Source organism: Mizuhopecten yessoensis, unplaced genomic scaffold, assembly GCF_002113885.1.
Source record: "Mizuhopecten yessoensis strain PY_sf001 unplaced genomic scaffold, ASM211388v2 scaffold7721, whole genome shotgun sequence".
In the NCBI taxonomy this organism is placed as follows: Eukaryota; Metazoa; Mollusca; class Bivalvia; order Pectinida; family Pectinidae; genus Mizuhopecten; species Mizuhopecten yessoensis.
The window spans coordinates 159,308-173,520 of NW_018407189.1; the positions used below are offsets into that span (position 1 = coordinate 159,308).

The 14,213-nt window shown below is 40.8% G+C and overlaps 1 protein-coding gene across 2 annotated transcripts in view; it reads right to left on the reverse strand.

Annotated features, from left to right (window-relative positions):
- Window positions 1-9,982, reverse strand: part of LOC110454205 (E3 ubiquitin-protein ligase rnf213-alpha-like) — a 102,083-nt gene extending 92,101 nt beyond the window's left edge. For both annotated transcript variants that reach the window (XM_021503585.1, XM_021503584.1), the window contains exons 1-5: window positions 9,729-9,982; window positions 2,881-3,102; window positions 2,424-2,622; window positions 1,797-1,864; window positions 48-348 (exon numbers count right to left, since the gene is read on the reverse strand). In XM_021503585.1, coding sequence (XP_021359260.1) covers window positions 48-348; window positions 1,797-1,864; window positions 2,424-2,622; window positions 2,881-3,102; window positions 9,729-9,808 — 870 coding nt within the window. In that variant the 5' untranslated portion in view covers window positions 9,809-9,982. The remainder of the gene's footprint in view (window positions 1-47; window positions 349-1,796; window positions 1,865-2,423; window positions 2,623-2,880; window positions 3,103-9,728) is intronic.
- Window positions 9,983-14,213: the final 4,231 nt, after the last annotated feature.

Sequence of the window (14,213 nt, forward strand, 5' to 3'; positions counted from 1 at the left end):
ATTTCATAAGTTCTTCCTATGGGGTCATTTTTCGCAGTAATCGTTACCTTAGCAAGTATTTCAATGTTCCCCTCACATCGTGTAAACAACTGTTCAGTCACAAGCATTATCTTAGAAAAAGGTTCGTCTAACTCCGTCATCTTATATGCGTCACCCTTTGTATTCTTTAATAAGGGAATTAATCGTCCTTGCTCTCTTACAGCTACGACAAACAAACGTAGTGAATCAATGAGCGTTCCGATGGGATGCTCCTGCTGGTTCAGAATATCACACAGCTGTTCAGCTGCTCGACGCGTTTGTCTAGCAGTGGTGTATTTTTCTGCTAGTTCATCATCTGATGAGATATTGCTGTCAGATAAAATCAAAGAAAATAGTTTTTTTAATTATTCACAATTTTAATTTGATAAATAAGACATAGTTGGGTCACGACGTACAATTATCGTGAAAAAGACGATATTGATGATACAATTGTAGGTATGTCTGAATTGTAAAAGAAGACTGTCAACATAGAGTATACCTCTCGATCGAACAAAAATATCCGTACGTCTAAATAAGCCAATTTTAGTCTCTTTATAGTGCATACATATACACTTCACATTATTTTTATTTTAATTTTTTTATTTTGCTTCTTTTCGATCTCCTGTACTGATTTGTTTCTTTGAGGTAAGGTTGGGTAGGTGTTATATGAACTTTATGTGTTTTACAACACTTTTTTCGATTTATAATAATCACTTCTGTTACCCCGGATAAAATCGCACGGAGTGTTAATGTGGGAGGAAAACGGAGTACTCGGAGAAAATCCACATGGTCGGGCAGGTGACTCTATTCTGTTTTACGTTCGATTTGGGAGTCAACGCCGTGTATTTGAAAGGCTAGTATGATACCACTTCATAACCTGACCACCGAGTTTCCCATTAAAATATACAGATAGTTCACTCAAAGATTGCAAAAAATATCATCTGTCATTGCCTAAATTGGTGATATTTTGCTGATTTGAAATAAAAAATCTAACAACAGATCCTAGATGGATCGTGGTATCCGCAATCGCAAGATATGTTCTTTATTCTTCTATATATTGCATTGATTTTGTTTTTCAATAGTAAAAGGCTGCCTGAGAGTTACCTCAATTTGTTATCAGTTTCATAACGAAACCAAAATATGCGATTGAATAAAACTCTGTAAACTACTTCGTGAGACGGACCAGAAGCGAGGGCGATTTAACCTCAAATAAAATATATTTAGCTTAAAGTTTTCCGTCATTTCTGCTACATATATCAACTTTTAGCTAAGCTATCTTGGTCATTATTTCATCTAGAAAGCATTTTGTTTTGTTTTACAATTGACATATTGGCAATGAAAATTAGAAAATATTGTGCAGAGCCATGTTTCAAGAAAGAGTAGAATGTTAGTCCCATTTAATTAGATTACTTCAATTAGATCTTTTACATACAAAAAGGAAGTAGGTTTTTAAACAATTTCCCATTGATATTTCAGTGTCAAAGTTTATGAATTGGGTAAGAACAAATGGTCCTGATGGATAAAAAATGTAATTACATAAACTTTATATATGTAGATTAAGTTGGTTGTATATTCACAAGGTACAAAACATATTGCCGAAATATTTTCTAAATCTAATATACCTCCACCGAAAATCCTAAATCAAACTAGTTTTCCTTTAGATATTACAGATACTTTTTGGCCACAAAATAAGACGAGTTTTAAGACGTAGATGCTCATATGTAATTACCGTATATCCTTAACATTCTAACATTGCATTGTAAAAAGCAAAATCATACCTAACAGGCAAAGTGGTGTTTTCCTTCGACATATCTTTTGCCATATGAGTCAAGAGATGACACAGGTCCTGCAAAATATGACAAATGATAGTAAGTATAGGGGTAATAAGAGGTTCAGACCTATATCAAACCCTATTTAGAACATATCATGCAGAGTATTACATAAATAGCAAGTATCCTTTTATCTCATAACGCTGCATCAGTTCGACTAAAAAGGATGATCGGGCTATGCCATTAACGTCTTTGTTTCCTGTCCGACAAACTCGAAAATCTTGACAAAATAATTCCCATTTCGACTACCTAAGATTTTTGATATATCAATTCGAAATAACGCCTAACCTATATTTGCCTTATTTTAAGATTTGTTTTACATTTTTGCCTTTATAAACAACATCTTATTCTTAAATGTTTAGGTAGTACATGATTTAAAAGATTCCAGGTCCAAATACTCATTTTTAATATATAGAACACCGTTTGACTTTAATATCCTTCCGACTGCGTAACACCATCATGCTATTTTACTCAAGTGATTAACTTCACCCTGACAATTAACGTACTAAGTTAAAATCTTTACTGCGTCAATAAACACTGTAAAGTCAAATTAATTCATTAAAGTCTAAAACTCACATTTTCAAATGTTGCGTCGACCTTAGTATTCTTGCAAAGGTGCCTCATAATTGCGGCGATGACCACATCACGTGACACCCAAAGTCTTTCCTTGAAGAAAATCATCAATTTTCCTGCCGGTACACAAGCCGTTAGAGTACTTGGTAGAAGTGTATCCAACTTAAAAAAGCATAGGTGATTTTCCAAGAAAGGGAAATGGCTGGATAAAAAATAAATGGATAACATAATTATCATAATCATTACATATTACAACACCAATATCGACAGTATCAATTGTCAAGGTCAAAACTACTTTTTAAAAAATCATTTTTTTTTTTTAAACTATCCTGAATTACCGAAAGGCAATCCTGAAGATAGGGAGTCTAAAACTGTCTATAAATACAATTAGTGGTAAGGATGCATACGCTTCCCGTCATATATGGAAACATGTAGCTTTCTAACATGAACATTATATTACCTTATACTCCCGAGTTGCTGTGCCGTCTTATTGACGATATCATCTAAACCTTTATCTTCAAAACGAGGCTTCTCTTCCAAACTAAACCTGGTAACTTCAAACGGCATTTGGCCAGAGAGCAAATGTATCAATGGTATACAAAACAGCCAATAAGCTTCTCTGACCGGTAACACCTCCATTGATGTTTCGCAAAATCTGGTCACTGTTTGTCTCAGTTTATCCCTGAAATATAGACAGATTATATTTCCCTAAGTCTCATCAGGTAAACGGGATGCCTATTGGTACAATACAATGATAAGCGTTGCTTACATAAAGCGTTAAACATCACTGGATTGAAAACTGTAACCTTGTTGGGACTCTGCCTCCCCCCTCCGACTCCCCCCTAAAAAGCCGTTTGCCTTTCAAAATAAATTAGAACATGGATGTCTAAAGAGAAGAATATAATATAAAATGACATATATAATTAAAACCTAAAAAAACTAAATCTCTCAAAGTACAAATCTTTGGATTTGTTTGTAAGGGATCTTTCGTTGGGTATTATTAAAATTTTTGTTTGTGGGAGCTGTGAAATATAACAGAGGCGTTGAAACAAGTTAAACATTTATATATAATAACAATACATCGTTTTAAAAACAACCATTTATCGTAGAACACGATGTTAGGGACAGCACGATGTTGCCTCACCAAATGTCACTGACACACGCGTACGCGATGACACATGTATAATACCCCAAAAGGAGGAATTTCCAAGCGAATCCCAGCCAACAGTCAGTTCACTTTTGACTCCATATGAGATTACCACGATCGTATGATGTTCTTCCCGGACAACGTTCACTTTCTGTTTTATCGCGCCAACCACATCCTAGCCAATCGTTTCCTCCTTCCCGCGCCGTGCTGTCCATCCAAACTGTCAATCAGTCTATACACAGTAATTACAACACTAACACTTTCAAAATTAACACATACAACAAATAGTGGATACATTTATTCTAGCAAACACCCACTTAAGAAAATATTATCAAACATGTTCAAAACATAGAAAAAATCTCAAAATCAATATTTTCATATTTGGTACTTTTACCATAGTGTACATTACCTCAACCTAGATTGACAATCTTTCGAACTACTACTGTCTGCTGAGATAGTCTGCAGCTACATTCCCCTCCCTTGATAGCTTTAATGCAACAATTGTAGTTCTGTTAGAATAGTGCACACCGCATAATTCTACTACTTTCTATCTTGCTATTCTGAATAAATAACAATGGCCTGTGGTCAGTGTACAAGCTAAATCCATGTCCATACAGTTACATTTGGCATTTACTGATAGCAAACATAATAGCTAAGCATTCTCGTTCAATAACTGAATAGATCATTTCTCTGTCCAACAGTTTCTTACTGGCGTTTGCGACTGGATATAAACTTGAAATAAACCTCGGTCGTCCTTTTTAGTGAGGTCTGTAAGTGGTTTCGCAACATCCGCAAAGTTTGGTACAAACTTACGATAATAACTCGCACTTGTCATTTCGTCTTGGGATGGTAGGCATCTCTAACTTTTGTTAGCATCCATCTTAATGGTGCCCTCACCAAGTATGTGTCCAACAATCCTAGTGTTCTGTATGCTATCATACATTTAGGTGGTCAAACCGTTATATTACCATCCATTATCCTCGTAAATAAATCTCTGTTGTCATCCATGTGTTCATTCCATGTCCTATTGTGACCACGTTTATCACCCACATAGTGGTCGATGTTTTTAATACCACCCAACATCTTCCTCGTCATTCTGTTGAATGTGGCCCCGGAGTTATTAAGACGGAACGGAAGTTTCCAAAATTGATAACATCCTTCTGGTATGGAAAAGGCTGTCATGTGTCGTGATTTCTCCTCGACTGGTATTTGCCAATACCCCTTGCTAGGTGAAGTTTCAAGAAATAGTTGTTCTTGTCAAGCTTTGTTCGGATATCTTTGAAGTCTCCCATTGGCTCAGAGTCAAAGTTAGTTACATAATTTAACTTTCAAAGGTCAATGCATACCCTATTGCTCTGATCCTTTTTCTTCACCATGACAATTGGAGCATTGTATGAGGATTTTGATGGTTCTACTATCCCCATGTCCACCATTTTCTTAACTTCCACCTGTTCTTCTTTTCTTTTGGCATATGGAATGGGGTAAAGTTTCACCCGGATAGGATCCTTTGTAGTTGTTTCAATACAGTGGGTTTGTAGTTGTGGTGTTCCTGTGACATCCGTAAAATTGTCACGAAGTTTCTCTAATAGGGCCTTTATCTGAGACTGTTGGTCCTTTGTCAAATCATCGCTGATCTGTACGTTTACGAAGGTCATTCTCTGACACATGCCTTAACTCGAACAAGTGTTCTCATCCACCGCTCCTGTCTCATCTACACCTTCTTCTATGATGACTGCTATTCTAGCTATTGTTTCAATTGCTGGTTTGCTTTAAGTTGTTGTAATTTATGTTTTGTGTCGTCTCCTCGTTCGACATAATTTGACTTTCCCACCGACATTCACTTTATAATCCCTGTGATTAACAACTTCAACCACCTCAAATAGTCCTTTCAGTTGTAGCAAAAGTGTGTTGGTAGTAGGACAAGAACCCTTTTACCGAGCTTCGAGCTGTCGATTCCTTGTTTTCTTATCATAGTGATGTTTGTACACACTTTGTGATTCATGAAGACTATCTCTAGCTATCTTGTAGGTTTCCTCCTACCTAAATACGAAAAGTTCTTTATGCACAACCAATAAGAGTGTCTATGTGACGTTTCGATGACTAGTATGGTTTGTTCACTGTCACCTTCATCAGACAAATGACCAGTGAAGCGTATGCACATAAAGGTGTAAAACGTGTACGAGTTGTCCACAAAATCAATGTCGATTCGGCTACGATGTAAGCGTATGTACAATAGTTGTAACTTATTTTACGAAATGACTCCATTCAGCTACACTTTGCTTAATACTTGGTCATAGATTTGCAAGAGTCTATGAGCCCCTCATCTCGCTTTAGAACTAGCACACTGCGGCGTATCTATATGGCTTCCTTTATCTGCCGCTTGAACAGAGTACTCTCTCTGCTCAATACTTTGGAGTTATCCCAATCAATCACATGATTTTTTCTGTGTGACATGGTCTGTGATTGCCGATTTATTTATCTGGGACTCCGACTGCTTCCATTTTGATCTTTTGAATTTCGTACCTTCCTGGGTTTCCGTATCTTTCCCGGGTTCACCAACGCGGACCCCTAATCGCCTTCAAGTCTATCCAATATACGATGTGTCGCAGTTTTTGTGTCCGATTTTGTATACGCATTCTGCTTCGTTTTCTTTAGTTGTTTTATCCTAAGAATGTATTAGGATATTACGAAGCATCTTGTGGGGCTTCACGGCGGTTGCTATGCCATGACCGCGATAAATCCTCTGAATGGTTTCGGATATACCTTTTATATACGGGATGACCACTTGACCTTTGATTTTGTTCTTATTCTTGATTGGCCTTTTCTTGTTCTTCTCCTTACTTTAACACTGTTTTTGTACCTGTTTTAGGGCTCATTCCGGATATGCACATGTTATCATTGCCCTTGCGATGTGATTCTACTCTTGTGTTTTGTCCTGTTCTGTGGCTATTGTATCACATATGTTTAGCAATGTGCGTACGACGCCAAACTTATTGGGCAAAGGATGGCGAGATTTGAAGTTCAGGTATTGGTCCGTATGGGTCTTTTTTCAATAGACCAATACCTTCACGGTTACGTCTTCTTTCTGTTCCAGTAGAGTGTCCAAGAAGGACATTGTACCGTTGGTCTCTTCCTCACATGCAAATTTGATGTTGTTAGTGGCATCTACCAACCTGAAGAAAATGTTTAGGAAAATTCGTCCAACCTGTTCCTTATATCGGGAACGTACTGATAAGTGTTCCTAATTTGTGAAGTCTCGTCCGCTTTGTCCAAATTTCCTTATCGCCTGCATGGGCCCACGTACTGGTCTCTCATACAAATACTCAAATGGTGAGAATCCGGTACTTGCAGGTATGCAAATATTAATATTGCTGTTATGTATCTGTCCCAATCCTGTGACGTTCTTGGCACATTTTCCTTTGACATGCTCTTGAGAACACCATACCTCCTCTCATACCAGCCGTAACATTTCGGGTTGTAAGGCGTCGTGAACAGTTGCTCGACCGACACCAATCTACACACCTCCTCCATTAGTGCTGATGTAAATTAGGTTCCCCTGTCACTTAATACTCCTTTGGGAATCGAACTCTGCAAAATGTTTCCAGTAGCGCTTCAGCTATTCTCTCTGTTTCAATCTTTGGTAAAGCAACATCTTCAGAGTACTACTGCCAGTAAATAGTGGTTTCTACACTCTTTGGATGGCTCTTCAATCAAAGGCATCTCCCCCAGAGGTACTTTTGTGACTCTCCCTTTGGTATTATCTTTTTGCATATGTCGCATGATCTACAGTGTCTAGTCAAATCACTTATAATTCCAGGGCAGCAGAAAATCGTTGACATCCTATCAATTGTCTTTTGTATTCTTAAGTGCCCCCCAACAATTGATTCGTGCGCTAGCGCCATAGCTTGTTTCATGTATGTATCTGGTACGGCAATCTGTCTTATTTCCCCAGATACGTTACCGGTTTTCTGTGTATAAACACGATACAAAAAGATTGTTATTCATTTCCATTCTGTATCTCTTGTCTCCTTCGTTACCTCCCTTGGTTTATCTTCCTTCTCGGCTTTCTTCAGTCCTTCTAGTCCAATAAGTTCAACTCTCTCCACATATTCGTTTAATGGCTGCATATGTTGCTTCTCTCTCTCTTCGATACAGATCTAGTCTTAACTCCAGACAACTGAGTTCCATCAGAGCGTAGTCTCCAATCAGGATCAGCAGTAAAATATATTCCTAATCACAAGGTCATATATCGGGTCCTTCATTTGCATCGCTTCCAATTATCCAATGTAGAAAGGTGTATCCTCTTCAATCTTTACGTCCGATCTGTTCCATCAAGCAATATACATAGGAGTTTTTTGTCCGTTATCTGCTCTATATGTAATCTTTGTTTGTCTTTACAGACTTGCAGAGTGCTGCTTCCTTGGTGTCCTTAAGCTGACTATTCCTGATTTATTTTGATCCAATCTTGCTTCCATCTGCATTGTCTCGAGCAATATGGCCCTCGCCACCACATATAAAACAAAGTCCGGTTTTAATATTTATTATATCAATGAACTTATATATATTATTTGTAATGCATTTACTAAATATTGGATAATGTAATCGAGCAGATGTTTTTCAGACGTGTAAGTACTTTTTTATTATTTGTCTGTTGCTTTTTTTCATTTCAACAAATTGTATTGACAGATGTTCTGGTCAAATTGATTGAATAACAGGCAAGCCTATATAAATTGTTTCCATAAGAGGCTTTAAATTTGATCAAATATATCGACAATGTAGTTACAATAATGATTTAATAATTACAGAATACTTTAAAATGAAAAATTATATATATATACAAGTATATAGAGTTATACTAATTAAGGGATCAGGGGAGATATAACTCCACGATAAACACAATGGGGATGAATTCATAGGACATTACACAAACAATACACAAGCAAGTCAGAATCATGCATCCAACACACATACAGTTATTTTCTCATTAAACAAAGCATAGTCACAGACAGCAGATTATATGTACAGTAAGAGTGGACTTTGACCAAAAGTTCATGTGCATAGGTCATTGCTACTTATACTGTGTATCTGTAGTAAATAAGTACAAATTTTAAAAAATATGACAGAAAGCCAATATATAATTTTATGTTAACTATAGTGAAAACAAAATAAACAAAATATAACAATCCCGCTCATCTGTCGTCTCATCTTTCACTATGTATTAAAACATTTTATACTTTTATAGATCGATTTACAATTCAGATTAAAATAAAACTTATTTAACTTACTAACCATGTATATAATGCATCATGGCGTTCTACGTCATATAAAAATTTAAACGCCTAATTTCTCCAATAAAATTCTGAATTTGACCAGGCAGCTGTCTTTAATGTAACGAATCGAAAGGACACTTCACTACTGCTTGAGAAAGGTAACTTTTTAAAAGTGATTCCATTCTACAACATGAAAAATCATTTCGAGACGGTAATATTCTTGTCAAACGGTTTGTTCATGGACTCGATTATTTTAAGAAATTTGTGTTTTTCTAGATAAAACTCTTTCATATCTCTCAATGTTTTCAAATTCTATTTTTCAATTAATATAACTACTTCTTGTCAGTGTACTGTAAGATCACCGAGCTCACATGTATATATCCCCTGCTTTCACTTACAATTTCCCTTGAGCAGAAATTAGGGGCCATTACTCCAGGGGGAAATTATAATTACAAATATCTATCTTCATGCACAGCTACTTATGATGTTGTTCAACTGTGCAAAGTAACAACACACACACACACACACACAAAACACCCCCACCCCACACCCACACCAAAAAAAAGGGGGAAAATACAAAGAGACTAATAGTGAAGTTGCAAGGTTTCTAGAACAGATATTCAAAGTTTCAATGGCCATAACTCTAGGACATAAGAGTTGAATTGCAAATTCCTTTCTTCGTGTACATTAACAAATGATGCACTTGCACTATGTTAAGTTACAAAATATCAAACACACGGCTTTAGAGAAGTTGCGCTTACAACGATTATGAACAGACGGACGGACAGGGTAATTCTTATATACGTCCCGTAATAATGATATAGTATCCTTAATATTATAATTTGAACAACTTGGTGATTATTTCAATATTATAAGTTGGAAATAACATACCTGCTTATCGACTGTTGAAGTAAGCGTTGGAACTGAGAGCAAAACTTCTTTTGTCCTTCAACGTTTAAAGGAGGTGTCATACCGTCTATCAGGACTTTGTATTGATGCGGCGTTAAACATGAATGATCCTGTTCAAGTGTTTTAGATATTATAGTTAGAAGAGTTATTGCTTTACTCAGGCTGTAGTCGTCCGTTTCTTTGTCACGTTGTTCTGTCTGGGACAGCAGTAGCTTGGCATACCTCTTGATTAGTTCATCCCTCTGAATATTAGAAAATCTCTTTACTGTTTATCTCCAAATTAACATTAATAAAAGAATTGCATTTATATCAGTATTGTATTTATATATTGACAGCTATGCCCAGGATGGATGTATATACTTATAAACTTAATATTAAGATTGTTTACACCGGGGTAATATGAGGACTGTACATAGGGAGACAACAGCCAGGGTCATATGAGGACGATACCTAGGGAGACACAACAACCAGGGTCATATGAGGACGGTGGATAGGGAGACACAACAACCAGGGTCATATGAGGACCGTGACTAGGGAGACATCAGCCAGTGTCATATTAGGACGGTGCCTAGGGAGACACAACAACCAGGGTAATATGAGGACGGTGCCTAGATAGACAACAGCCAGGGTTATATATGAGAACGGTGCCTAGCGATAAAACAGACAGGGTAATATGAGGACGGTACCTAGGGAGACACAACAACCAGGGTAATATGAGAACGGTGCCTAGCGAGACAACTACCAGGGTAATATGAGGACGGTGACTAGGGAGACAACAGCCAGGGTCATATGAGGACGGTGGATAGTGAGACAACAGCCAGGGTCATATGAGGACGGTGACAAGGGAGACAGCAGCCAGTGTCATATGAGGACGGTTCCTAGGGAGACAACAGCCAGGGTCATATGAGGACGGTACCTAGGGATACACAACAACCAGGGTGATATGAGGACGGTTCCTAGCGAGACAATAGACAGGGTCATATGAGGACGGTGACTAGAGAGACAACAGCCAGGGTCATATGAGGACGGTGGCTATGGAGACAACAGCCTTGTTCATATGAGGATGGTGACTAGGGAGACAGCAGCCAGTGTCATATGAGGACGGTTCATAGGGAGACAAAAGCCAGGGTCATATGAGGACGGTACCTAGGGATACAAAACAACCAGGGTCATATGAGGACCGTTCCTAGGGAGACAATAGACAGGGTCATATGAGGATGGTGGCTAGAAAGACAACAGCAAGGGTCATATGAGAACAGTGCATAGAGTGACAACAGCCACGGTCAATTAAGAATGGTGCCTAGGGAGACAACAGCCAGGGTCATATGAGGACTGTGCCTAGGGAGGCAACAGCCAGGGTTATATGAGGACGGTGCCTGAGGAGGCAAATGCCAGGGTCATATGAGGACGTTGCCTAGGGAGACAAAAGCCAGGGTCATATGAGAACTGTGCCTGGGGAGGCAACAGCCAGGGTTATATGAGGACGGTGCCTAGGGAGGAAACAGCCAGGGTCATATGAGGACGTTGCCTAGGGAGACAACAGCCAGGGTCATATGAGGACGGTACCTAGGGATACACAACAACCAGGGTCATAAGAGGACGGTGCCTAGCAAGACAATAGCCAGGGTCATATGAGGACGGTTCCTAGCGAGACAATAGCCAGGGTCATATAAGGACGGTTCTTAGCGAGTCAATAGCCAGGGTCATATAAGGACGGTTCCTAGCGAGACAATAGCCAGGGTCATATGAGGACGGTGACTAAGGACACAACAGCCAGGGTCATATGAGGACTGTGCCTAGGGAGACAACAGCCAGGGTTATATGAGGACGGTGCATGGGGAGGCAAAGGCCAGGGTCATATGAGGACAGTACCTAGGCAGACAGCAGACACGGTCATATGAGGACGGTGACTAAGGAGACAACAGCCAGGGTCATATGAGGACTGTGTCTAGGGAGACAACAGTCAGGGAAATATGAGGACGGTAACTAGGGAGACAACAACCAGGGTCATTTGAGGACGGTAACTAGGCAGACAGCTGACAGGGTAATATGAAGACGGTACCTAGGGACACACAACAACCAGGGTGATTTGAGGACGGTGCCTAGAGAGACAACAGCCAGGGTCATATGAGGAAGGTAAGTAGGGAGACAACAGCCAGGGTGATATGAGGACGGTGCCTAGCGAGACAACAGCCAGGGTCATATGAGGACGGTGCCTAGAGAGACAACAGCCAGGTTCATACTAGGAAGGTAAATAGGGAGACAACAGCCAGGGTCATATGAGGACAGTGCCTAGAGAGACAACAGCCAGGTTCATATGAGGACGGTACCTAGGGATTCACAACAACCAGGGTCATATGACGACGGTGCCTAGAGAGACAACAGCCAGGGTCATATGAGGACGGTGCCTAGAGAGACAACAGCCAGGTTCATACGAGGAAGGTAAATAGGGAGACAACAGCCAGGGTCATATGAGGACAGTGCCTAGAGAGACAACAGCCAAGTTCATATGAGGACGGTACCTAGGGATTCACAACAACCAGGGTCATATGACGACGGTGCCTAGAGAGACAACAGCCAGGGTCATATGAGGACGGAGGCTAGGGAGACAACAGCCATGGTCATATGAGGACGGTGACTAGGGAGACAGCAGCCAGTGTCATATGAGGACGGTTCCTAGGGAGACAACAGCCAGGGTCATATCAGGACGGTACCTAGGGATACACTACAACCAGGGTCATATGAGGACCGTTCCTAGCGAGACAATAGACAGGGTCATATGAGGATGGTGGCTAGGAAGACAACAGCAAGGGTCATATGAGGACAGTGCATAGAGAGACAACAGCCAGGGTCAATTAAGAATGGTGCCTAGGGAGACAACAGCCAGGGTCATAGGAGGACTGTGCCTAGGGAGGCAACAGCAAGGGTTATATGAGGACGGTGCCTGGGGAGGCAAATGCCAGGGTCATATGAGGACGTTGCCTAGGGAGACAACAGCCAGGGTCATATGAGGACGGTACGTAGGGATACACAACAGCCAGGGTCATATGAGGACGGTTCCTAGCGAGACAAAAGCCAGGGTCATATGAGGACGATTCCTAGCGAGACAATAGCCAGGGTCATATAAGGACGGTTCCTAGCGAGACAATAGCCAGGGTCATATGAAGACGGTGACTAAGGACACAACAGCCAGGGTCATCTGAGGACTGTGCCTAGGGAGACAACAGGCAGGGGAATATGAGGAAGGGGACTAGGGAGACAACAGCCAGGGTCATATGAGGACTGTGCCTAGGGAGACAACAGTCAGGGTAATATGAGGAAGGTGACTAGGGAGACAACAGCCAGGGTCATTTGAGGACGGTACCTAGGCAGACAGCAGACAGGGTAATATGAAGACGGTACCTAGGGACACACAACAACCACGGTAATATGAGGACGGTGCCTAGAGAGACAACAGCCAGGGTCATATGAGGAAGGTAAGGAGGGAGACAACAGCCAGGGTGATATGAGGACGGTGCCTAGCGAGACAACAGTCAGGGTCATATAAGGACGGTGCCTAGAGAGACAGCAGACAGGGTAATATGAGAACGGTACCTAGGGACACACAACAACCAGGGTAATATGAGGACGGTGCCTAGAGAGACAACAGCCAGGGTCATATGAGGACGGTACCTAGGAAAACAACAGCCTGGGTCATTTGAGGATGGTGCCTAAGGATACACATCAACCGAGTCTTATGGGGACGGTGCCTAGCGATACACAACAACCAGGGTCATATTAGGACGGTGCCTAGCGAGACAACAGCCAGGGTCATATGAGGACGGTGCCTAGAGAGACAGTAGCCAGGGTCATACGAGGAAGGTAAGTAGGGAGACAACAGCCAGGGTCATATGAGGACGGTACCTAGGGATTCACAACAACCAGGGTCATATGACGACGGTGCCTAGAGAGACAACAAGCAGGGTAATATGAGGACGGTTCCTAGAGAGACAACAGCCAGGTTTATATGAGAACGGTGCCTAGCGATAAAACAGACAGGGTAATATCAGGACGGAACCTAGGGAGACACAACAACCAGGGTCATATGAGAACAGTGCCTAGCGAGACAACTACCAGGGTAATATGAGGACGGTGACTAGGGAGGCAACAGCCAGGGTCATATGACGACGATGCCTAGAGAGACAACAAGCAGGGTAATATGAGGACGGTTCCTAGAGAGACAACAGCCAGGTTTATATGAGAACGGTGCCTAGCGATAAAACAGACAGGGTAATATCAGGACGGAACCTAGGGAGACACAACAACCAGGGTCATATGAGAACGGTGCATAGCGAGACAACAGCCAGGGTCATATGAGGACGGTCCCTAGGGATTCACAACAACCAGGGTCATATGAGGACGGTGCCTAGAGAGACAGTAGCCAGGGTCATACGAGGAATGTAAGTAGGGAGACAACAGCCAGGGTCA